Here is a 26492-nt window from a genome sequence, read left to right as displayed (position 1 = left end):
ACTACTGGAAAAACCACAGCTTTTGTCGGGAAAGTGATGTCTCTGCTTTTTAATATGCTGTCTTGGTTGGTCATAGCTTTTCTTCCAAGGAACAAGCATCTTTTAATTTCATGGCTGCAGTCACCATTTGCAGTGACTTTGGAGCCCCCTCAAATTAAGTTTGTTACTGTTTCCATTGTTTTCCCATCTATTTGCCATGAAGTGATGGGACTAGATGCCATGATCTTAGTTTTCTGAATGTTGAGTTTTAAGCCAGCTTTTTCACTCTCTTTCACTTTCATTAAGAGGTTCTTTAGTTCCTCTTCACTTTCTATCATAAGGGTGGTGTCATCTGCATATCTGAGGTTATTGATATTTCTCCCTGCAATCTTTAAAGAAATATTCTACTTGATTTTTTTTTATTTTGGCCATCCTGCATGGCTTGTGGGATCTTAGTGCCCCTACCAAGGACTGAATCTGGGCCATGGTAGTGAAAGTCTGGAATTCTAATCACTAGGTACCAGGGAACTCTCTATACTTGATACTATAAGGAAATAATGGGGAATAGAGTGTAACTATTTAAAAGACTATGATATTAGAAAAGTTAAGAATGCTTTAAGGCTAAATATTCTGCATACATATAGAACAACTCTCTTGGGTTCAAACATGAATGCCAATAGGAGAAAACAGTCTGTGAATTTCAGTAACACAGGGTGCCTAACTGGAATGCAGTACTGCAGAAGTACTTTGAAGATTTTTCCACAGTTAGTAAAGTAAGGTTACTGCTTTTAAAAGCTGTGAAATAAAAACATAGATTAGTTTCTGGCCCTGTTCTTGGTATAGAGGTTTCATAGCCTTCATAATTTCCTAAGTGATAGCACTAGATATATCTTTTGTTCTAATATTTGATCTTTGACCTTGATTCCAGACACAGAGTTCCTAAATCCTTTGCAATTTCTTGGATGACAGTAGTGTTTTTTGTTCTAATGAGGCATCTCTTTGTGGGCCCCTAGATAGTTTCAGGATGGAAGCTGGTCACCATACAGATCAAACTCTGATTAAAAGCTTCCTGGGATTTTCAGCCCCATCATCCATCTTCCAGGAAAGGGAAAGGAGTTATAGACTGAGTTAATGATCCATTATGCCCAAGTGATGAAGCCTCCATAAAAATCCCAATACATAGAATTGGGCTGGTGGATGAGTAAAGGTGCTGGGAGAGTGGTGCACCTGAGAGAGCATGGAAACCGTGCTCCTTCTCACACACCCCGTGCTACACATCTCTTCATCTGGTTGTTCATCTCTTATTATATCCTTAATGGTAAGACAGTAAACCATTTCTCTGAATTCTGTGAGCCATTCTAGCAAATTATCAAACCCAAAGAAGGAGTCATGGGAACCCTGATTTATAGCTAATCTGTCAAAGGCAGAGGTGACAATGTGGGACTTGCAACTGGGAGTGGAGTGGCAGCAGTTTTGTGGGACTGAGCCTGTAAGTGTGGCGTCTGATGACGGTTCCAGACAGACAGTGTCAGAATTAAACTCAACTGTAGGATACTCAGCTGGTGTCAGAGTAGAAAACCCACTCATCTGGTATCAGAAGTACAGTACTGGTAGTTGTGTTAAGGTGAAACACAGAAGGGTTTTTCCTATAGGGGCTTAATTCAAAACCATTAAAACAAAACGAAACAAAAACAAGGGCTTCCCTGGTGGCTCATTCATTAACAATCTGCCTGTCAATACAAGAGACCGGGGTTCAATCCCTGGTCTGGGAAGGTCCCACATGCTGTGGAGCTACTAAGCCTATGCACCACAACTACTAGAGCCCGTTCCAAAGCCCGGGAGCGGCAACTACTGAGTCCATTTGCCCCAACTGTTGAAGCCCATGTGTCCTAGAGCCCATGCTCTGCAACAGGAGAAGCCACGACTGAGAGGCCTGTGCACTGAAACTCGAGTTTCTCTCTGCAACTAGAAAAAAGCCTGGACAGCAACGAAGACCCAGCTCAGCCATAAATAAATAAATAAATAGAATTAAAAAGAGAATAAAACAAAAACTGCAGGTTAAAGCCCAAAGTTGAAAATGTCAATCCAGCTACTGAAAAAGGTAGCAAGAGCTTCTTCGTTTATAATAAGAGATGGAGGAGATGAACTAGATGATTTTTAAGTTAACTTACAGCTTTGTGATGCTATGATTTAGTAATAATTAAAAATGATATTACCTAACACTTGAAACCAACACAATACTGTAAACAACTATACTCCAAAACAATTTTTTAAAGAAATGATATTACCAAATTTAGTGGTTTCCAACCACAGACACTGCCAAAGAAGGGAAACCCAAGAGTCAGGTGCCAAGGCTCCAGTCAATTCATTCTACTCTTTCCAGACCAATTGGTATAAATTTCATTTATCCTAGCTATGTTTATTAGAAAAAAGAGGAATTGTAATGCTTAAAAAAAAGAAGCCTGAAAACTATCACCTAGATAAAATGAAAGCTGCATCAGATATACAGCAATAATATGCTGATTTCTAGTAGATATATTTAATGACAACTTGACTCCATTTACACTGATAATTATGAAGAATGTCAAAAGTTATTGAGTGATTGACTATATAAACCATTACGCATAATTACAGCAATATTCAGAGACAGTATTGTCCAACATATTTTGCAGAAACTTTTCAGAAATTTAAAGATAGACCATGGTAAAGAGGAATTCCACTGAAATTCTGTGTTTTTGGAACTAATCATAATCATTTTTAAGTATTGGAATATATAAAGTATTTATCTGAGGTCCTTAGTGCAGAAGAGGTTGAGTTACGTTAAAGAAGCAGGCAGGCAAATTTGTGACACCACCCTACATTCAAGTCCTGGTTCAATCAGAACAGTTCTGTTTCCATGTTTTTAGACTGTTTTTTGTTGTTTTTTATTTTGCAGCGCTTGCAGGATTTTAGTTTCCCAACCTGGAATGGAGCCTAGGACCCACCAGTTAAAGCACAGAGTCCTAATCTCTGGAGTGCCAGGGAATTCTCACAGATTTAATGTTTTTAAAAATTATGCTTGCAAAAAGAATCCTCTCAGAGTAGGGAAAGGCTCTTAACCTGTGCTCAAGTTGGAGACAATGCAGGTATAGAGTGTGGAGGAAGGGGCCTTGCTGATGAACAAGTCTTAGAGCAGGCATCAAGTGTTAGAAGACTGGAAAACTGATGAGTCAAGGCAGGACCCTGTGCTTGTAGCTCCTCCTAGCAATAATAAAACTAAAAGCTAGTAATTTTCCTTGGAGGCCACAAAAACTGTTTATGGGGGAAAACCATGAGGAGTCAACTCTAAAGGACAAAATCAAGTACAACAGGAAGTCCCACCTTCTAAATCAAATGACTTCAAATAAAAATGCTGGTAAAGGCAAGAAAGCAAACTCATTTTGCACTAAAATACACCAAGACATTAAAAACAGAAAATGTTTCCTAGTTAATAAAACAGCAAAGGAAGACGAGTGGAGCAGGAAGGCACTGGGTGACAGATACTCTGATTATAAATGAAAAAAAGAGATCCCATAGTATCCTTATTAACCATACAGCTAGAGCTAGCTGCTGTATTCTTTTTTCAATTGTAGAAAACAAATTTCAATTTGTTTTTTGTAAAACAAAAAAACAATTTCATTATAACAGAGATTTTCTTGCAAAGAACTTTAACACAGTATTACTACTCAAAGATACTGACATGAAATAAAATATTGTATCTTGGGACTTGGAAATACTATTTTTAAAATATTCTGACTACTTATATAAAATAGCTGGACATGGGTTATGATATTAAACCTAGAAAACCAAAATACTAAATAAAGACAGAAAAAGAGATAAAGGCTACTCAGAAGGAAACAACAAACACATGTTCCAGAAGGCTGCAATGGAAGAGTTATTAAAAATGAGGACTTAATCTAATTCTGATATTCTTTGTACCAGGAAAGAACTCTCTCAAGAGAGGAGAGTTAGATTTGTTTTGTGATTCTCATGAAAGCTACTGGGGCCATATATTTAACATCTCTCACAAGTATGACACCACTACCAACATTTCAATAAAATGTATCAGCTACAGTATATTGAAGTGTCTGATTCCACTGAGGCTGGTTCATAGCAGGCCACTGACTAAGGGCTTAGCCTCTGTACTTTCAAGAAAGAAAAGTTAGCAAATGAATGAATTTGGCTTTAATTTTTATTTCTACCACTGAATTAATATGCTTGGCCTTGATCAAGATCCTTTACTGGCCACAAATGAATTAAAATGTATTGATTTCCACAGCAAGAGCTCAAGCTCAGTTTTGTTCACATGCTATTATTTAACAGGAAAGCCCTAAGTTAACAATATGTTAAGTATACACAAAACTTCACTCATTAACTTTCTAAATTCTTTTCTTCTTATACACAGTCAGTAGCAGATAGAACCGTCAAATATAAATTAAAACTTATAGGTTAAAAAAGTATTGAAGAGAATTAAGCACAAATAACTGAATCAAAAGGAATTAAATCAAAAGGAAAGAATTTATCATTAGATACATTTTAAACATAACTCTCAATTACTTCAAATGTCTGTGACAATCTACTTGTTAAAAAGAACATGTTGCAAAAAATAATTTCACTCCACAATACTACATTGCTAATAGTTCCTCCTTTGTTTTTGTGATTTTATATTTGTGACCAACAAAACTAGATCTTTCCTCTTCTCAATTATTAGGTCAAATCACAAAAATTTAGGTAACATACAATGGATGGTTTCTCTGAGGTTGAACCATATGATTTTGCTAATATCCAACTATTTTTGATACATAAAACAAGTAATTTTATATGGTTCAATGTAATATGAAAATTGGATGAGACTCATGCCTTCCCCACTTAATTTCAACTTGCAATGTCTTTAAAGGAAACCTTTATTTATAAAACTTAAGGTTATGTAACTATTAGTAAGCACAATAATTAATAAAAAAGAAACATTTCCATTATGGTGTATAAAATAAAGACCTTCTAAGGATAAGATGTTTAAAAAATGCTACTGTGCCTTCAGATTTAAATGATGACTAAGCATTTCAATACAAACAGAAAATTCCATACTCACATGTTTAAAGCAGGTAACAGGAGCTGCTATAAAGCTATTGCTATTGATGTAGTTACCCCAGTTGAAACCTTCTGTGGAGACTGCTGCTGAAATAAAATAAGTTTAGATATATTGGAGTTCTCAGATGGTTTATTTGTAAGAAGGTTATTACTTTAAAATGTGAAGTGACACAAATTTATCACCTCTAAATTAAGTTTTTTCCTATAAAGATAAAACTTCTGTAAATAAACATGAACTTTAGCATATATCATATTTGCAAACAAATAGTTTTAACTTTTCTACACACAAGGTATGCTCCTTGGGAAGTGAGGCAAGAGCTCTCCAATTATAAAAAACAAAGAACAACTGAAAGAAGACATGCTCAGGATAACAAACACTGTTCTGACTGCTCCTGTGTTTTATTGCCATGCAGCTCTAACTGCACACTTCACTGAAATTTCTATCTAGTATCTACCACCTAATATTTTCACTATGGGTCCTTACTGTCTTTCTCCCTACTTACTGCCTTGCTTTTACATTCCTGTTAGGAATCTTTCTGTTAAAAAATATCCTTTCCTCAATCTCCTTCTCTTTTTACTCTCTTCTCCCCAATCCCTTTGAAGCCTAATAAATGTCATATTTCTTTGCCTTATCACAACGTTTCCCACTGTTCACAGCTAGAGAATCAATCCATAAAAAATAAATAATAAACCAAATAAAAAAGAGTATTATTAAGGAGACTGTCACAAGCACCATAACTTGTGAACACTATACTTTTCTAGGATAATTTACTGAAATCAAGGAAGCCTAGTGTCATATGTGCAAACAGGGAACAGAAATAGCTTAGTTAACAGAATCCAAAATTAAAATGTTATTAATTAAAACTGGATGAATTAGTACCAAGTATTTCACCTCTACTGCACTCACCCATATTACCTGATTTAGTCTTGGCTTGGTTTTGTAAGGTAGCTTGATACTGAGCATATGCAGCTAGTTTAGCAACTAAAGGCTGTTTCTGAAGAACTTTTGCCTTCTTTGTTGGAGGCTTACCCTAAAACAAGAAGAGTTAAGTAAATAGGATTCTTTATCATTCCCCAACCCCAAATCTGAAAACTAACTTGATTGCATACTACTCATTTTAAGGAAACATTGAGGGTTTAGAAAATTATTAAAGCAGAGGACACATACAAGAAAATTCACATGAGAAATGTTTTCTGGAGTTCTGCTACAATGTAGATATCTAATATGGGTAGCATAGCTGGCACAGACTTAAATAGCAATATGCAAATTAATATATTAATAAAAAATTATATCCCATAAAATGTTAAAATATAGGCTGTGGTGAATAACTGATTCCATCTTGTACTAGACAAATCCAGTGGTTATTCACTCATGCAGGTAGCTAAGCATTGCTATTTATATAAGAAAAATATAATTCAATGTTTAAACAGCAAGTGACTGAGGTTTATACCTTTAGCGCTAATGCAAAAGATCAATGACAAAATGATCATGGGCCAAATTCACACTGTGACAAACTGCCATCCATTTGGGTACAGACCATTGCTCAGGATCTTTAGGGACTGTCTATCTGAAATACAGAAATACATCTAAGTGATGTATTTCCTTAGGGAACTTGAATAATCCTTTCGGTGTTATGTGCTACCTTATTACAATAAAATGAAGGAAACAAATGTGATCATTCAAATAAAATATATTACAAAAATCAGCTATGTGATGCTTTTATAAAGTTGTTTATATGCTACAATAGTAATAACTTAAATGGTCATTTTGTAGGCATTCCAGTCATTTTGTAGGTGGTGATGTACATTCATAGAAAGACGATTTTCTTTTAGTATTATGATTGTTTCCAAAAAGGTTAGTTGGATTAACCAAATACCCTCTGGCGGCTCAGAGGTTAAAGCATCTGCCTGCATTGAGGGAGACCTGGGTTCGATCCCTGGGTTGGGAAGATCCCCTGGAGAAGGAAATGGCAACCCACTCCAGTACTCTTGCCTGGAGAATCCCATGGACAGAGGAGCTTGGTGGGCTACAGTCCACGGGGTCGCATAGAGTCGGACCGACTGAGCGACTTCACTTTCACTTTCACTTGGTCAAGGTATCAAATGGGTTGCAATCAAAAGTACAAACCAAAGATACTGGAAAAATAAAACCAAAGGTTAAATCATTCCCTGCCCCCAACACTGAAAGTTTCTACCTTGATACTAATTACAAAGAAAACCAGAGCGGGGAAATGGCTTAAATTATATATATATATATATATATATATATATATATATATATATATATGCTGCTAAGTCACTTCAGTTGTGTCCGACTCTGTGCGACCCCATAGATGGCAGCCCACCAGACTCCTCAGTCCCTGGGATTCTCCAGGCAAGAATACTGGAGTGGGTTACCATTCCCTTCTCTAATGCATGCTAAGTCGCTTCAGTCATGTCTGACTCTGTGTGACTCCATGGACAGCAGCCCACCAGGCTCCTCTGTCCACAGGATTCTCTAGGCAAGAATACTGGAGTGGGTTGCCATTTCCTTCTCCAATATAGATATACAGATATAGATATTTATTAATTTATACTTATTTAGAAAAAAAGACACAAACAATTCATAGTTTATTTTGAATAGTATGCCTTCTCTATTTACAACAGCTGCTCAAATTTTATAGAATGGACAAACTCTAGTGCTCACATACTTCTTAAAAATGTGGGGTATAAAGTACTAACAGGCCGGTTAGGTAAAGGTGGAGCGTAGCGAATCACAGCCAAATGACAGACAAACGGTGAAAGCCATAGAAATAACAGATGTAAGAACAAGAAGGTTTCTGTACCGTTACCTGAAGTCTGGCCAAAATGCTTGCCTTCTTGGAGTTTGACGAGTAACTTCTTGAACATGAAACACTGCAGAAACGCTTTGTTTTAGAGTAAAAAGCATCTCGCACACCAACCATTCCACACATTTCACAGGTAGCTAATTAACAAATACAAACACTAGTGTTATGATCATAAAACTGATTTTCATCTAACAGTTTAATAATTCCTCCAATTATCTGAAGGTTTTAATTTTTAAAACATTCCTTCAGGCAGACAGAAAAATTCTTCTGTTACATGCGATAGAAAAATCTAAATAAAAGGTAGGGGAAAGACTAGAATGATGCCATGGCTATAGGCTCTAGGACTGACAAAGTCTGAAAAGGCTTTAAAAACTATCAAAATACACAAACGTAAGTTAGATTCAACTAACATTTCCTTAGTGCTCACCCTGTGCCAGACATTATAAGCTCTAATGTTTGAAAGGATTATAAACAAAAGATGAAAAGTAGTTGCAGTACAACTAAAGATTAATACAAAGCACAGCACAGGCCTTTAAAATATTGTGAAGACTGAAACATAAGGGTAACAAAACGTGAATCTCAAAAGATATACAAGTTGTGGGACTGCTGAAGTATACAGTAGTTCTATTTTCAAAATTTTGAGGAATCACCATAATGTTTTCAATAATGGCTGTACCAGTTCACAGTATCACCGTGAGTGTATGAGTTCTCTTTTCTCCACATCCTCCTCAACATTTGTTATCTCTTGTCTTTTTGACACCAGCCATCCTAACAGGTATGAGGTGATCTCTCAATGTGGCTTTCATCTTCGTTTTCCTGATGATTAGTGACGCTGAGCACCTTTTCATGTATTTATTGGCCATTTGTAGGTCTTCCTTGGAAAAAAATATCTATTCAGGTGCTTTGCCCATTTTTAAATTGTATTATTTGCTTTTTCTGCACCACTGAGTTGTACAAGTTCTTCATGTATTTTGGATATTAACCCCTTATCAGATATATAGTTTACAAATATCTTCTCCCATCCTGTAGGATATCTTTTCAATATATTGTTTCCTTTGTTGAGCAGAACCTTTTTTAATTTGTTGTAATCTCACTGTGCATTTTAGCTTTTATTAGCTGTGCTTCTAGTGTCATACCCAATACATCAATGCCAAGAGTTAAGTCAAGAAGCTTTTCCCTGACGTTTTCTTCTACGGATTTTATTATTTCAGGTCTTACATTTAAGTTTTTACTCCATTTCAAGTTAATTTTTCTGAGTGGTGTAAGATAGGTCCAGTTTTTCTTTTGCATGTGGATATCTAATTTCCCAACACCATTTACTAAAAAAAACTACGCTTCCCCTATCAAGTGTTCTTGGTGCCCTTATCAAAAATTAGTTGACTGCAACTCAGTATATCAGAAAGATATCTGCCCTCCCACATTCACTGTAGCATTGTTAACAATAACCAAGTTAGAGAAACATATTAGATGCCTTCTGATGAATGAGAGGATAAGAAAACAAGTTATACATATATGTATATGTAAATGCAAATGTATATGTAAAGTAGAGATTATTTATTATAATAGAGTATTATTCAGCCATATAAAGAAGGAAATCTTCTCATTTCTGACAACAAGGACAAAACTGGAGGGGATTATGCTAAGTGGAATAAGCCAAAATGAGAAAGACAAACAGTGTATAGTATCACATACATGGAATTAAAAAAAAAAAGCCCATTTCATAGAATGGTGGTTGCCAAGGGTTGAGAAGAGGGAGAAACGGTGAGATGAAGGCCAAAGTTATAAAAAGAAAAGACTGTGGCAACCTAATACACAGCATGGCCACTCTAGTCACTACTGCTACTCATCATGCACTTGAAACCTGTGAGCAGACCTGGTGCTCACATGACACACACACACACAATTAACTTTTGGGGACTTCCCTGGTGGTCCAGGGGTTAAGACTCCACGTTCGCAATGTAGGGAGCCTGGGTTTGATCCCTGGTCAGGGAATTAAGAGTCTGCATGCCACAACTAAGACCCAGCACAGTTGAATAAATAAAAAGTTAACTTTGTGAGGTGATGGATGTGTTAATTATCTTGATCTCTGTAATCATTCCACTAGGTACATGTAATATCAAATTACATTTATGAACATTTATACATTTAAACATATACAACTGTATTTGTCAATTCAGTTCAGTCCCTCAGTCATGTCCGACTCTTTGCGACCCCATGAATCACAGCACACCAGGCCTCCCTGTCCATCACCAACTCCCGGAGTTCACTCAGACCCACGTCCATCGAGTCTGTGATGCCATCCAGCCATCTCATCCTCGGTCATCCCCTTCTCCTCCTGCCCCCAATCCCCCCCCAGCATCAGAGTCTTTTCCAATGAGTCAACTCTTCGCATGAGGTGGCCAAAGTACTGGAGTTTCAGCTTTAGCATCATTCCTTCCAAAGAAATCCCAGGGCTGATCTCCTTCAGAATGGACTGGTTGGATCTCCTTGCAGTCCAAGGGACTCTCAAGAGTCTTCTCCAACACCACAGTTCAAAAGCATCAATTCTTCGGCCCTCAGCCTTCTTCACAGTCCAACTCTCACATCCATACATGACCACAGGAAAAACCATAGCCTTGACTAGACGGACCTTAGTCGGCAAAGTAATGTCTCTGCTTTTGAATATATTATCTAGGGTGGGCATAACTTTTCTTCCAAGGAGTAAGCGTCTTTTAATTTCATGGCTGCAGTCACCATCTGCAGTGATTTTGGAGCCCCCCAAAAATAAAGTCTGACACTGTTTCCACTGTTTCCCCATCTATTTCCGAAAATAATTTATCAATTATTCCTCAATAAAGTTTAGGTGGAAAAGATAACATAGCAAACAACTACTTCAATGGGTTTAAATCTCCACCTAAACAGTTACAACTGGAGGGACTTACAGTTTAACCAGTACTTAGAAATTATGAGAAATCATGGGAAAATGTAAGGTACCAGAGGATAAGAGATAAAGGGGGTCTAAGGGGGAAAAATCATTCATCTTGCCTGAATGATTTTCTGTTGTAAAAATTCTAGAACAGATTAAAAGGTCTGCAGATCACATAGGTTAAAAAAAAATGCAACCCCAAGGGGATAGTACGTCTTTGCCAAGAACTGAACGTGTCAAACTAGAACTCCCATGACTAGGATGTAAGCTCCACCAGGGACTTTATTCTATATTATTCCTATCTGTGTCTTTAAAACAGAATCCGGCACATATAAAGCTCCCTCTTGTGATAGACTGCCACACTGGTATGTTATAACTAAACCATGGCAAGATGTATATTAATAGGAGTTAATGCATTTGATAAAATCTCTCATGTAGCTCTGTCAATTAAGGATTGAGAAATTCAAGCTAAAGTAGAAAAGATCTAGGTAGCTATTAACTGGTTGGATGACCACACCTCCTGGGTCCTGATAAATGAAGTTAAGTTCTTTGACATGATATGAATGACTGTGTACCAGGCCCTTCGATGCTTAACTTTTAATCAAAATATCAGAATATGATCTATAAGGCATAATCGTCAAATTAGCAAATGACAATCAGAAGACACTGTATTCAACAATTGATGACCAAATTAGGAATATGCCTAAATGGAAACACAGTGTCCTGAAGAAAAGAGATAAAAGTTGAACAACCTCTGCTCTAATCACACAGGGTGACCAACTATTTGCCTGAGGTCTTTTCCAGGATAATCCTAAAACCAGGAGGGTCTCAGGCAAGTCAGGACAGGTTGCCACCCTGCCACCACACAATCTAAAGTATCTTCAGAAGAAAGGGAGCGGGATACTGATGAATTAAAACATTGTGATGCTGTGAGAAATGCTTGAAGCAACTAGGTTTACTTGGTATGCCCAGGAGAAACACTAAAAATAAATGTTTTTGTGTGAAGGGAAAAAGGACAAAAGTCAGAGTAAGGATAATTCTGGTTCAATATAAAGAATATTCTGGTCATTAGAGATACATTATCACTGAAGAGTTAAAACAGAAAACTTATAAGGAATTGTTAGAGAAGGGAGAGTTACCTTGAAAGTCTCTCTCAATTCTGGAAGTCTATTATCTTACACACTTGGAATTACATTAAGTTTCTCAACAGCTTTCTGTTTTCATTTTCTTCTACTTGTTAATAAAAAGATCTAACACAAATCCAGTGATCTTATCTAGAACTGTACGTTTCAGATTCTGTTTCTTAACTGTTCTTTAAAAATTTTACAGGAAATGACAGGAGAAATGGGATCAAAACATACCCTCAAATATAAAGGGATGTAAAAGGTGAAGGCGGTTCACCTGAGCTGAAGTATACGCTGTATACTCACCCATGCCGGATTTACCATCTGGGTACGTGTACACTTGGCCATTGTTTTTGATGATCGGGAGACTAGAAGGTAAGGGAGCAGCCTCCTCTTCACTCTCCTCAGAGCTGGAGCTGCTGCTCGTGTCCTCACTGCAGCTATCATAGCCGTCAAACATCCCGAACGAGTCTCTTCCTTTCCTTTCGGATCGTGAAGAATGGTCAGTCTTCAAAGCAGAAGAAATCAATAACTATGATATAGTACCCATGTACATCACCCAAAAGACCTTAGTTCAAATTGCGATAAATGAGGTTTCCAAAAGAAAATCTAAATGTCTGTGTCAAAATGCAGCCCTTCATTTCCATGAGGCATAAACCTATTAACTACCATCATGCTAGCTAAAAGGAATAACAATGATGGAACAGTGAATGGGAGTCAGAAGCTGTAACTTAAGTTTTGCCATAAACTAGATAAATTACTTCTCTATAAAAATGTGATGGGATGATTTTTTTAAACTGTAGTGAAATACTCGTAACAAATAGATGGTTTCTTAATTTGCCTTTTATCTCTAAAATTTTGAATTTTTATTATAATTTAGAGCATCCTGGAAATACATAGATGCTTTTAAAAATCACTAAGAGTTCTGGAGAGACTGCAAATTTTAAACTTTGGGGAGACAATTTTTAGATATTAGCTATTTCAAAAACTGTAGAAGATAGCATTTCTATATGTAACACTATTTCATTTTTTTAAACATAGTTAGACATAACCCAATTATCTCCAGCTAAACACTATGCCCTTTTAAAAAAAAACAAGCACAAAGATACTATGTATCACATTCAGCAACTGCTACTCATATGTTCCTTCAAATATTCCCTCACTCAAGCCACCAAAAAATCACAAAACGAATACCTACCACCACTCCAACTGTTCCTGAAACCAATTACAAAACTTCAAGTTCAGTGATAAGAAAGTTAACAGAAAGCAGGAAATAACAGAAAAAAATAAAAAGGAATATTTGAAATGAAAAACAAACAAAACAAAACAAAAACAAAACCCACCAAACCATCACTAAACATACATTGGTTACAACAGAGTGAAAACTGTCAACCAAGAAATCCTTAGAGTTTTGTATCTATCTTCTTCTTTTGCTCAGTTATAAGTTTCTTGGTATCATCTTACACTTTATGCACAATTTCTTTCTTGGATAGTTTAAAGTCTTAACATGACCAGTAACAAAGCTCGAATCTATTTCCAAAGCTTGACAAGATAAAACCATGGAAATGCATCTCTTAGTTTTACTAAATAAACTATCATTTTCAGATATGCTTGTATTAAACAGTTTCACTGAGGAGGGGAACTGATTTTCCATTTGTATTATGTGTTACTATGAAAGCAAAAGAAGTAGTTTTTCAGTCCATAAAATGGAAATTTTATATACTCGAATACGATGTTAAGAAGTCGTCCCTTTGGGAGGCTCTACAAATGTTCTACAAATATTGCCACACTGAAAAAAAAAAAAAAAAAACTATTCTTCTTTTAGAACTCTCTTTTAGACCCAATTTAAAAAAGAAAAGCTGTTTGTAGTCACTTTAGAATTATTCTTCGAATCTCCCACTATTGTTTTCCCCAGCCTGACTATTCAGCAGATTCAGTTCTGAAAATCTTCTATTTATTTCTATAAATCACATGTATCTTCAAAAGAATCAAAATCTGCTACCACCAGATTTCAAAAAAATAAATAAGACTCTGAAGACAATTCAAAAGGAAAAGTTGCAAGGCCATGTGATAATACAAGGCAAGTGAAAAGGACAAGGCAAGGGCAGTCAACTGAGACTGAGGAAGGATCCTGAGCAAAAAAAAGGCAGCCACTTGAATATCTACCTTGAATATTTAACTGAGATGACCATTAAATCTATTACTGTGGGAAGGAATCCCTTAGAAGAAATGGAGTAGCCATCATTGGCAACAAGAGAGTTCAAAATACAGTACTTGGATGCAATCTCAAAAATGACAGAATGATCTCTGTTCGTTTCCAAGGCAAACCATTCAATATCACGGTAATCCAAGTCTACGCCCCAACCAGTAATGCTGAAGAAGCTGAAGCTGCACAGGTCTATGAAGACCTACAAGACTTTTAGAATTAACACCCAAAAAAGACGTCCTTTTCATTATAGGGGACTGAATGCAGAGTTTCAAAGAATAGCAAGAAGAGATAAGAAAGCCTTCTTCAGCGATCAGTGCAAAGAAATAGAGGAAAACAACAGAATGGGAAATACTAGAGATCTCTTCAAGAAAAGTAGGGATACCAAGGGAACATTTCATGCAAAGATGGGCTCGATAATGGACAGAAATGGTCTGGACCTAACAGAAGCAGAAGATATTAAGAAGAGATGGCAAGAATACACAGAAGAACTGTACAAAAAGGATCTTCATGACCCAGATAATCACCATGGTGTGATCACTCATCTAGAGCCAGACATCCTGGAATGTGAAGTCAAGTGAGCCTTAGAAAGCATCACTATGAACAAAGCTAGTGGAGGTGATGGAATTCCAGTAGAGTTATTTCAAATCCTGAAAGAGGATGCTGTGAAAGTGCTGCACTCAATATGCCAGCAAATTTGGAAAACTCAGCAGTGGCCACAGGATTGAAAAAGGTCAGTTTTCATTCCAATTCCAAAGAAAGGCAATGCAAAAGAATGCTCAAACTACCGCACAACTGCACTCATCTCACACGCTAGTCAAGTAATGCTCAAAATTCTCCAAGCCAGGCTTCAGCAATACGTGAACCATGAACTCCCTGATGTTCAAGCTGGTTTTAGAAAAGGCAGAGGAACCAGAGATCAAATTGCCAACATCCGCTGGATCATCGAAAAAGCAAGAGAGTTCCAGAAAAACACCTATTTCTGCTTTACTGACTATGCCAAAGCATTTGACTGTGTGGATCACAATAAACTCTGGAAAATTCTGAAAGATGGGAATACCAGACCACCTAACCTGCCTCTTGAGAAATCTGTATGCAGGTCAGGAAGCAACAGTTAGAACTGGACATGGGACAACAGACTGGTTCCAAATAGGAAAAGGAGTACATCAAGGCTGTATACTGTCACCCTGGTTATTTAACTTCTATGCAGAGTACATCATGAGAAATGCTGGGCTGAAAGAAACACAGGCTGGAATCAAGATTGCCAGGAGAAATATCAATAACCTCAGATATGCAGATGACACCACCCTTATGGCAGAAAGTGAAGAGGAACTAAAAAGCCTCTTGATGAAAGTAAAACAGAAGAGTGAAGAAGTTGGCTTAAAGCTCAACATTCAGAAAATGAAGATCATGGCATCCAGTCCCATCACTCCATGGGAAATAGATGGGGAAACAGTGGAAACAGTGTCAGACTTTATTTTTGGGGGCTCCAAAATCACTGCAGATGGTGATTGCAGCCATGAAATTAAAAGATGCTTACTCCTTGGAAGAAAAGTTATGACCAACCTAGATAGCATATTCAAAAGCAGAGACATTACTTTGCCAACTAAGGTCCATCTAGTCAAGGCTATGGTTTTTCCTGTGGTCATGTATGGATGTGAGAGTTGGACTGTGAAGAAGGCTGAGCGCCAAAGAATTGATGCTTTTGAACTGTGGTGTTGGAGAAGACTCTTGAGAGTCCCTTGGACTGCAAGGAGATCCAACCAGTCTATTCTAAAGGAGATAAGCCCTGGGATTTCTTTCAAAGGAATGATGCTGAAGCTGAAACTTCAGTATTTAGGCCCCCTCATGGGAAGAGTTGATTCATTGGAGAAGACTTTGATGCTGGGAGGGATTGGAGGCAGGAGGAGAAGGGGACGACCGAGGATGAGATGGCTGGATGGCATCACTGACTCGATGGACATGACTCTGAGTGAACTCTGGGAGTTGGTGATGGACAGGGAGGCCTGGCTTGCTGCGATTCATGGGGTCGCAAAGAGTCGGACACAACTGAGCGACTGAACTGAACTGAACTGGAATGCAAAAGTCGGAAGTCAAGAAACACCTGGAGTAACAGGCAAATTTGACCTTGGAGTACAAAATGAAGCAGGGCAAAGGCTAATACAGTTTTGTCAAGAGAATGCACTGGTCATAGCAAACATCCTCTTCCAAAAACACAAGACTCTACACATGGACATCACCAGATGGCAAACACCAAAATCAGATGGATTATATTCTTTGCAGTCAAACATGGAGAAGCTCTATACAGTCAGCAAAAACAAGACTGGGAGCAGACTGCGGCTCAAATCATCAACTCCTTATTGCAAAATTCAGACTTAAATCAATGAAAGTGGGGAAAACCACTGGACCATGCAGGTATGACTTAAATAAAATCCCTTATGATTATACAGTGGAAGTGACAAATAGATTTAAGGGACTAGATCTGATAAGACAGAGTGCTTGATTAACTATGGACGGAGGTTCGTGACATTGTATAGGAGACAGGGATCAAGACCATCCCCAAGAAAAAGAAATGTAAAAAAGCAAAATGGCTGTCTGAGTAGGCCTTACAAATAGCTGTGAAAAGAAGAAAAGTAAAAAGCAAAGGAGAAAAGGAAAGATATACCCATTTGAATGCAGAGTTCCAAGGAATAGCAAGAAGAGATAAGAAAGGCTTCCTATTAGTGGAAAGAAATAGAGAAAAATAATAGAATAAGAAAGACTAGAGATCTCTTCTAGAAAATTAGAGATACCAAGGAGCATTTCATGAAAAGATGAGGTCAATAAACGACAGAAATGGTATGGACCTAACAGAAGCAGAAGATATTAAGAAGAGGGGGGAAGAATACATGGAAGAACTATACAAAAAAGATCTTCATGACCCAGATAATCAAGATGGTGTGATCACTCACCTAGAACCAGACATCCTGGAATGAAAAGTCAAATGGGCCTTAGGAAGCATCACTACAAACAAAGCTAGTGGAAGTATGGAATTCCAGTTGAGCTATTTCAAATCCTGGAAAAGGATGCTGTGAAAGTGCTGCAGTCAATATGCCAGCAAATTTGGAAAACTCAGCAGTGGCCACAGGACTGGAAAAGTTCAGTTTTCATTCCAATTCCAAAGAGAGGCAATGCCAAAGAATGCTCAAACTACAGCACAATTACATTCACCTCACACGCTAGCAAAGTAATGTTCAAACTTCTTCAAGCCAGGCTTCAGCGATATGTTAAGTGTTAACTTCCAGATGTTCAAGCTGGTTTTAGAAAAGGCAGAGGAACCAGAGATCAAATTGCCAACATCTGCTGGATCATGGAAAAAGCAAGAGAGTTCCAGAAAAACATCTGCTTTATTGACTATGCCAAAGCCTTTGACTGTGTGGATCACAATAAACTCTGGAAAATTCTGAAAGAGATGGGAATACCAGACCACCTGACTTGCCTCTTGAGAAATCTGTATGCAAGTTAGGAAGCAACAGTTAGAACTGGACATGGAACAACAGACTGGTTCCAAATAGGAAAAGGAGTACGTCAAGGCTGTATATTGTCACCCTACTTATTTAACTTCTATGCAGAGCACATCATGAGAAACGCTGGGCTGGAGGAAGAACAAACTGGAATCAAGATTGCCAGGAGAAATATCAATAACCTCAGATATGCAGATGACACCACCATTATGGCAGAAAGTAAAGAGGAACTAAAGAGCCTCTTGATGAAAGTGAAAGAGGAGAGCGAAAAAGTTGGGTTAAAGCTCAACATTCAGAAAACTAAGATCATGGCATCTGGTCCCATCACTTCATGGTAAACAGATGGGCAAACAGTGGAAACAGTGTCAGACTTTATTTTTTTGGGCTCCAAAATCACTGCAGATGATGACTGGAGCCATGAAATTAAGACGCTTACTCCTTGGAAGGAAAGTTATGACCAACCATAGATAGCATATTCAAAAGCAGAGACATTACTTTGACAACAAAGGTCCATCTAGTCAAGGCTGTGGTTTTTCCTGTGGTCATGTATGGATGTGAGTGTTGGACTGTGAAGAAAGCTGAGCGCCGAAGAATTGATGCTTTTGAACTGTGGTGTTGGAGAAGACTCTTGAGAGTCCCTTGGACTGCAAGGAGATCCAACCAGTCCATCCTAAAGGAGATCAGTCCTGGGTGTTCATTGGAAGGACTAATGCTAAAGCTGAAACTCCAGTACTTTGGCCACCTCATGTGAAGAGTTGACTCACTGGAAAAGACCCTGATGCTGGGAGGGATTGTGGGCAGGAGGAGAAGGGGACGACAGAGGATGAGATGGCTGGAAGGCATCACCGACTCGATGGACGTGAGTTTGAGTAAATTCCAGGAATTGGTGATGGACAGGGAGGCCTGGCGTGCTGTGAATCATGGGGTCGCAAAGAGTTGGACACAACTGAGCGACTGAACTGAACTGAAGGAGAACTAAAGAGCCCCTTGATGAATGAAAGAGGAGAGTGAAAAAGTTGGCTTAAAGCTCAACATTTAGAAAACTAAGATCATGGCATCTGGTCCCGTGTCTTCATGGCAAACAGATGGGGAAACAGTGACAGCCTTTATTTTGGGGGGCTCCAAAATCACTGCAGATGGTGACTGCAGTCATGAAATCTTTGCCAACAAAGGTCCGTTTAGTCAAGGCTATGGTTTTTCCAATAGTCATGCATGGATGTGAGAGTTGAACTATAAAGAAAGCTGAGTGCCAAATAATTGATGCTTTTCAACTGCGGTGTTGGAGAAGACTCTTGAGAGTCCCTTGGACTGCAAGAAAATCCAACCAGTCAATCCTAAAGGAGATCAGTCCTGGGTGTTCATTGGAAGGACTGATGTTGAAGCTGAAACTCCAATACTTTGGCCACCTGATGCGTAGTGCTGACTCATTTGAAAAGACCCTAAGGCTGGGAAAGATTGAGGGCAGGCAGAGGAGGAGATAACAGAGGATAAGATGGCTGGATGGCATCACTAACTCAGTGGACATGAGTTTGGGTGAACTCTGGGAGTTGGTGATGGATAGGGAGGCCTCACGTGCTGCAGTCCATGAGGTCACAAGAATCAGACACTACTGAGCAACTAAACTGAACTGAATATCTGGTGCTGGAATATTCTAGGCAAAGGAAAAGGCAAGACAGAGGCTTTAGGGCTGGCATATACTTGATGCACTGAAAGGTCAGGGTAGCTGGTACCTAGTGAGATGGGGTTAGAGGAGGATGCTACCATCAGATTACCAGAGCCCTTCAAGGCCAGAGTAAAAGTCTGACATATTATTTTTTCCATGAGGGCAACATAAAGACACTATGAAATATTTTTCACAATGCCTGGAATATACATTTAGTAAAAACTGGCTAGAATTCTAAGTTCTAATAAATTCATACACCCTAACTCCATGCAGAGATTATCTTTTACAACCCAGAGTTTTCATATAAGCTTGTTGTCCACTTTATAGTCAGCTTGGTTAGCAGCTAACATATTTACTGACCCTTTAGTGTCAATAGAGAGGATCTTATTATGACTCAACTTGTTAAGAGAATATAAACCTAAAATTTCAGAGAGCCAAACATTTTAGTTTTAATAATTAAAGGCTGTTAACATTTTTTTAAAAAGGATTATGATCAAACATATTTAGGAAATTTTCCTCACTTCAAAGCCCTCTTAGAACCCTTAACACACTGTGAACATTACAATAATTTAAGAGGAATATACAGTATACAGTCCTTCCCTTAAGGACTACTGTTCTAGACATATACTCTCTAATCTCTTCCACGGACCCTGCAAACACAGAATATGTCATCCAAGCAACACAAGGGGAATATGCCCAGTGTTTATGTGATTATATTTACTGCTCCTCAGCCCAGTCACTGGATTGAACCTGGGCCACAGCAGTGAAAGCCTGGAATCCTAACCACTAGGCCACCAGGAAACTTTGTGTGTTCCATTTTGGTATAACTTTTCCTGGAGTTAGCAATTGTCTCATTCCTTTTTCATTTAATCACTATTAAAAGTATCTATTGCCTTTTTCTAAAGCCTTCAACTGTCAATGGTTCATTTTTATCCTGGAGCCATCTTCATCCATCCTCCAATATAGTATGGTTGCTTTCTACACCTCCTGTACAGCTGTCAATCCAAGGACATCCCTTTTATCATTGTCTTGGCAAGTTTTGACAAATACAGCACTCATTAAACTATCACCACAGTTAAGATACAGAACCTGTCCATAACCACCATAAATTTCTTCATGCTGCTTTGTAAATTCTTTCCCTCCCTTGGCCCCATCTGTTTCCCAAGTAGTTTGCTGCTGCTGCTAAGTCACGTCAGTTTGTGTCCAACTCAATGCAACCCCATTGACGGCAGCCCACCAGGCTCCTCTGTCCCTGGGATTCTCCAGGCAAGAATACTGGAGTGGGCTGCCATTTCCTCCTCAAGTGCATGAAAGTGAAAAGTGAAAGTGAAGTTGCTCAGTCGTGTCTGACTCTTTGAAACCCCAAGGGCTGTAGCCCACAAGGCTCCTCCACCCATGGGATATCCTAGGCAAGAGTACTGGAGTGGGTTGCCATTGCCTTCTCCCCAAGTAGCTTACTGATCTGTTTTCTGTCACGGTACATTAGTTTTTTCAAAGTTTTAAATATAAATAAAATCATACAGCTTATTTTGGGGGGGCGGTACAGCTTTTCACTCAGCATAATTATTATGAAATTTGTCCCTGTTTGAGTATCAGTAATTCATTTATTTTTATCATAAAGTAGTGAGATGGAATTATTGTGTGGACATATCAAAATGTATTTTATTCAGTTCAGTTGTTCAGTTGTTTCTGACTCTTTGCAACCCCATGGACTGCAGCACACCAGGCTTCCCTGTCCATCACCAACTCCCAGAGCTTACTCAAACTTATGTCAATCGAGTTGGTGATGCCATCCAACCATCTCAACCTCTGTTGTACCCTTCTCTTCCCGCCTTCAATCTTTCCCAGCATCAGGGTCTTTTCTAATGAGTCAGTTCTTCGCTATGAGGTGGCCAAAGTACTGGAGTTTCAGCTTCAGCATCAGTCCTTCCAATGAATATTCAGGACTGATTTCCTTTAGGAGGGACTGGTTGGATCTCCTTGCAGTCCAAGGGACTCTCAAGAGTCTTCTCCAACACCACAGTTCAAAAGCATCAATTCTCTGGCACTCAGCCTTCTTTATAGTCCAACTCTCACATCCATACATGACCACTGGAAAAACCATAGTCTTGACTAGACATACCTTAGATGGCAAAGTAATGTCTCTGCTTTTTAATATGCTGTCTAGGTTGGTCATAGCTTCTTCCAAGGATCAAGCGTCTTTTAAATTTCATGGCTGCAGTCACAATCTGCAGTGATTTTGAAGTCCAAGAAAATAAAGTCTCTCACTGTTTCCATTGTTTCCCCCATCTACTTGCCATGAAGTGATGAGACTGGATGCCATGGTCTTAGTTTTCTGAGTATTGAGTTTTAAGCCAACATTGTCACGCTCCTCTTTCAATTTCATCAAGAGGCTCTTTAGTTTTTCTTCACTTTCTGGCATAAGGGTGGTGTCATTTGCATATCTGAGGTTATTGATATTTCTCCCGGCAATCTTGATTCCAGCTTGTGTTTTCACATGATGTACTCTGCATATAAGTTAAATAAGCAGGGTGACAATATACAGCCTTGACATAATCCTTTCCAGATTTGGAACCAATCTGTAGTCCCATGTCCAGTTCTAACTGTTGTTTCTTGACCTGCAATATGATTTCTCAGGAGGTAGGTCGAGTGGTCTGGTATACCCATCTCTTTCAGAATTTTCCACAGTTTGTTGCAATCCACACAGTCAAAGGCTTTGGAATACTCAATAAAGCAGACGTTTTCTGGAACTCTCCTCCTTTTTTCAAGATCCAATGGATGTTGGCAATTTGATCTCTCATTCCTCTGCTTTTTCTAAATCTAGCTTGAACATCTGGAAGTTCACAGTTCACCTACTGTTGAACCATGGCTTGGAGAATTTTGAGCATTACTTTGCTAGCATGTGAGATTCGTGCAATTGTGCAGTAGTTTGAACATTCTTTGGCACTGCCTCTCTTTGGGATTGGAATAAAAACTGACCTTTTTCAATCCTGTGGCCACTGGTGAGTTTTCCAAACTCACTGGCATACTGAGTGCAGCACTTTCACAGCATCATCTTTTAGGATTTGAAATAGCTCAACTGGAATTCCATCACGTCCACTAGCATTGTTTGTAGTGATACTTCCTAAGGCCTACTTGATTTCACATTCCAAGATGCCTGGCTCTAGGTGAGTGATCACACCAATATGGTTATCTAGGACATGAAGATCTTTTTTGCATAGTGCTGTGTATTCTTGCCCCCTCTTCTTAATATCTTCTGCTTCTGTTAGGCCCATACCATTCCTGTCCTTTATTGTGTCCTCTTTTCATGAAATGTTCCTTGGTATCTCTAATTTTCTAGAAGAGATCTCTAGTCTTTCCCTTTCTATTATTTTCCTGTATTTCTTTGCACTGACCACTGAGCAAGCCTTCCTTATCTCTCCTTGCTATTCTTTGGAACTCTGCATTCAAAGGGTATATCTTTCCTTTTCTCCTTTGCCTTTAGCTTCTCTTCTTTTCTCAGCTATTTGTAAGGCCTCCTCAGGCAACCATTTTGCCTTTTTGTATTTTTTTTCCTTGGGGATGGTCTTGATCACTGCCTCCTGTACAATGTTCTTATGATTAGACTGGGTTTATACTTTCGGGAAGATCACAGATGTCAAGTGTCCTTTGTTACATCAAGGATACATCCTTCAACATAGTTTATCCCTGTTGATGCTGACCTTGATTACTTGCCTGAGAAGTATGTCAGTTTTCTCTACTCTAAAATTACTCCTCTCCCCTCCTCCGTATTTCACTCTTTGGAAGGAACTATTGAAAGTCCATTCTTAAGGACTTGGGAATTAAGCACCCCCTCCATAACGGTGGACTATCTACACAAATTATTTGGAATTCTTTCACACAGATTTCTTCTCCTTTACTAAGATAAAAATTCCTTCTTTTTGTATTTGAGGTTTTCTCATCATTAGATTCCAGAGAAGGCAATGGCAACCCACTCCAGTACTCTTGCCTGGAGAATCCCAGGGATGGGGGAGCTTGGTGAGCTGCCATCTATGGGGTTGCACAGAGTCGGACATGACTGACGTGACTTAGCAGCAACAGCATCATTAAATTCAGACTGTATATTCCCAGTTGAAATACTACATAACTGATGATACTTTTCTCAGGGAAGCAAATCCAGATTACACAGTGTCCATCTGCCCCTTACTGGTGATGATAAGTCCAAGACTTGGTTTAGTTGCTGTCTGTTTCTTCACTAAAGTCTCACTATTTTTCTTATTTAAATACGTAGTCTATAGGAAGATGGGGCTTCCCCTGTGGCTCAACAGTAAAGAATCTGCCTTTGATGCAGGAGGCACAGAGACATGGGTTCGATTCCTGGGTCAGGAAGATCCCTTGGAAGAGAAAATGGCAACCCACTCCAGAAATCTGGCCTGGAAAATCTCATGGACAGAAAAGCCTGGTGGGCTACAGTTCATGGGGTTGCAAAGAGTTGGACACACAACTGAGCAATTAAACAACTACTATAGAGGACACTTCAAGACCGTATGAATAAACTGCTCATCGAAATGTCACTCCAGATTTAGCATTCAATGATTTTTGCTCCATCTTTTACTATGATTTTCCAATCCCAGAAATCCTTTTACATCTATCAGTTGGTATCCTTCTGTAAAGAGCCCTCTTTCCTCTCTTATGGCTTTTAACTTCTGGATTCCTATGTTGCAGTGGTTTATAATTCCCTATTGTCCTTTGCTATTTGGGGGTTCAAACCACACCAGATTCGGCCAGCTGGAACCCATTGACAGACTCCTGTGTCATTCTGACATGGCCCTATCATTTTTGAGCATTTCTTTACTTTCTGGTATCACAAGACAGTCAAGGCTTATCTTATACTCACTTTCTGTCTCAAATCTAGAATCAACCATTTCTCCCAAGAGCTTTGGTTTTTTTTTTTTATTGGGAATGTTAGAAATAAAGACCTAGATGGTCCATGTGCTCATTGCTACTAGGTATCTATTTGATTCTGGAGCCCTTCAGTGCATGTGTTGGAATAAATATGCACACAAAAATGTGACATTTATCTTATATATATACAATGTATTTTAGAAAATCATGAGTTCACACTTACATTTTCCATCCCTACAGGGCTTTTCCTTACCTTCCCACATTCATATTTGTCGCTCTCTTCTACTGAAAACCCTGGCCTCCAACAAAATTAACATTTATATGCTCCATCCTTTTCTATATTTAAATAAGTTTCAGAAGCATAACATCTATACTGCTATAAAAATGAACTTTTATATTCAGAATTTCTTTGTAATCTCTTCTGTCCAAACCAAGGAATAGAATACCAAGTTCAAGAATCACTTGGATTCGTTATTTCTCTCTCCTTCAGTTGTGGTGATGTTACTAACTTAAAATAAGCTGGGTTTCGGTTTGGATCTCCCTTGACGTTCGTGAATTAGTTTCAGTTTGGGGACTATCAAAAAAATCACAACTATAGAAGGAGGTTTAAGTTGGAGAAATACCATTTCCTTGCCTTACCCTACCACCGACTCCTGCAAGGTGGGTAACCAACTTTATTGCTTTATGGTTCATCTCTTATTGTGTCTATGTTTTAAAAAGTTAAACAGGTGTATTTATGCTATCTTATTTCCTCTTTTTTCTTACAGAAAAGGCCACATATTAAATTGCTCTGTCCTTTGCTTTTATTTAGAAAATTACCCTGGAAAACACTGTTTCAAAGCATAGACATCTTCCTCATTTCTTTTTAAGCTGAACAGTTCCTACATTGTGTGTTTATCAAACTAATCTCACTTAGACATTTAATAGTTTTCAGTGTTTTACAATGAAAAATATGACAAATTTTTGTCATATGACAAATGGTAAATATTGCTGCCATGAACATATACATGTATATGAATTATTTGCAGTGTACCTTCAGGATATATTCCCAGAAGTGTGACTGCTGGTTAGAATGGTGAATGTAGTAATTTTGATAGCTACTGCCAAATTCTCCTGCATGGAGATTTCACCATTTTGAGTTTACTCCAGCAATAGTGAAGAAGTAGAGTGTTTTTTTTTTTTTTGACAATATGCTGATTCATATGCTGGCTGAAAACGGTATGTCAGTGCAGTCTCCTCTGCTGTTTTAACTTTTTACTTGAAATAACTCTTGAATTTTCAGAAAAGTTGGAAAAATAGTACAATGAAATCCTGTGTATTCTACTCAGATTCACTAACTGATAAAAAATTGCTCCATTTGTTTAATTCTTCTGTTGAAATATATAAATATTTTTCTGAACCATTTGAGAGTGAGTTGCGTAATTTTTTTTTTTTTTGATTGCACCCCATCAGCATGAAGGATCAGAGTTCCCTGGCCAGAGATCAAACTCATGCCCCCTGAAGTTTCCACTGCAAAACCTTAACCACTGGACCACCAGGAAGTCCCATACATGTCTTTTTATTCCAAACTGCTTCAGTGTCCATTTCCTGAGAATATACACATTCTGTCATAACTACAGCACAATTATTCAGTTTCAGGAAATTTAACATAAAACACTTTGCCCTAACTTACCATCTGTAGTTCAACGGACCCAATAATATCCTTTATAAAATTTCTTCCCTCCAGTCCAGGATCACATGTTATATTTGTATCCTTAGTTTTCTTTAATCTAGAATATTGCTTTCAGAGAATATAGGCCTCCTCCCCTCTTGGTGCTGTCTAGGTTTTCCAGTATACTTACCTTACATGCTTCTTCCTGAAATTAATAAGCAATCTTGGAGACACATTTAAAACAAATACTGTTTCTCATCGAAATTCCACCCTTCTCTTCCCTAAATTAGGCATCCAAAAGCTCCTGCAGAACCAAACATTATGATGTCACAAAATGATTTTCTCATTCTAGTATTCTCTTACCAGTTAGTAGGAAACTCTCTCATCATCCCCTTTATACACCTACCTACCTACTCATTATCAGTATGAGCTAACTCCTTTTTTTTCCCCCCAGTGGTTTATAATTCATTACTGTCCTTAATTATTTGGGGGTTCAAATCACACCAGATTTGGCTACTAGGTTCACTCTGAACTAACTCCACGTCATTCTGACATGCCCACATCCATTTTGGACAATGCCTTACTTTCTGGGATATAAAGATAATCTAGTATTATTTTTTTTTTCTGTTAAACAATGATTTTA

The 26492-nt window shown here is 38.3% G+C and overlaps 1 protein-coding gene across 1 annotated transcript in view; it reads right to left on the bottom strand.

Moving 5' to 3' along the window:
* MBTD1 (mbt domain containing 1) overlaps positions 1–12402 on the bottom strand; it is a 37979-nt gene extending 25577 nt beyond the window's left edge. Inside the window, exons 1-4 of the mRNA XM_068978005.1 lie at positions 12249–12402; positions 7917–8050; positions 6002–6116; positions 5087–5169 (exon numbers count right to left, since the gene is read on the bottom strand). Coding sequence (XP_068834106.1) covers positions 5087–5169; positions 6002–6116; positions 7917–8050; positions 12249–12402 — 486 coding nt within the window. The remainder of the gene's footprint in view (positions 1–5086; positions 5170–6001; positions 6117–7916; positions 8051–12248) is intronic.
* Between the last annotated feature and the right edge of the window lie 14090 nt (positions 12403–26492).

Source organism: Capricornis sumatraensis, chromosome 8 (assembly GCF_032405125.1).
Source record: "Capricornis sumatraensis isolate serow.1 chromosome 8, serow.2, whole genome shotgun sequence".
In the NCBI taxonomy this organism is placed as follows: domain Eukaryota; kingdom Metazoa; phylum Chordata; class Mammalia; order Artiodactyla; family Bovidae; genus Capricornis; species Capricornis sumatraensis.
The sequence above is the reverse complement of the archived record's forward strand: the minus strand, read 5'-3'. Positions and strand labels throughout refer to the sequence as shown.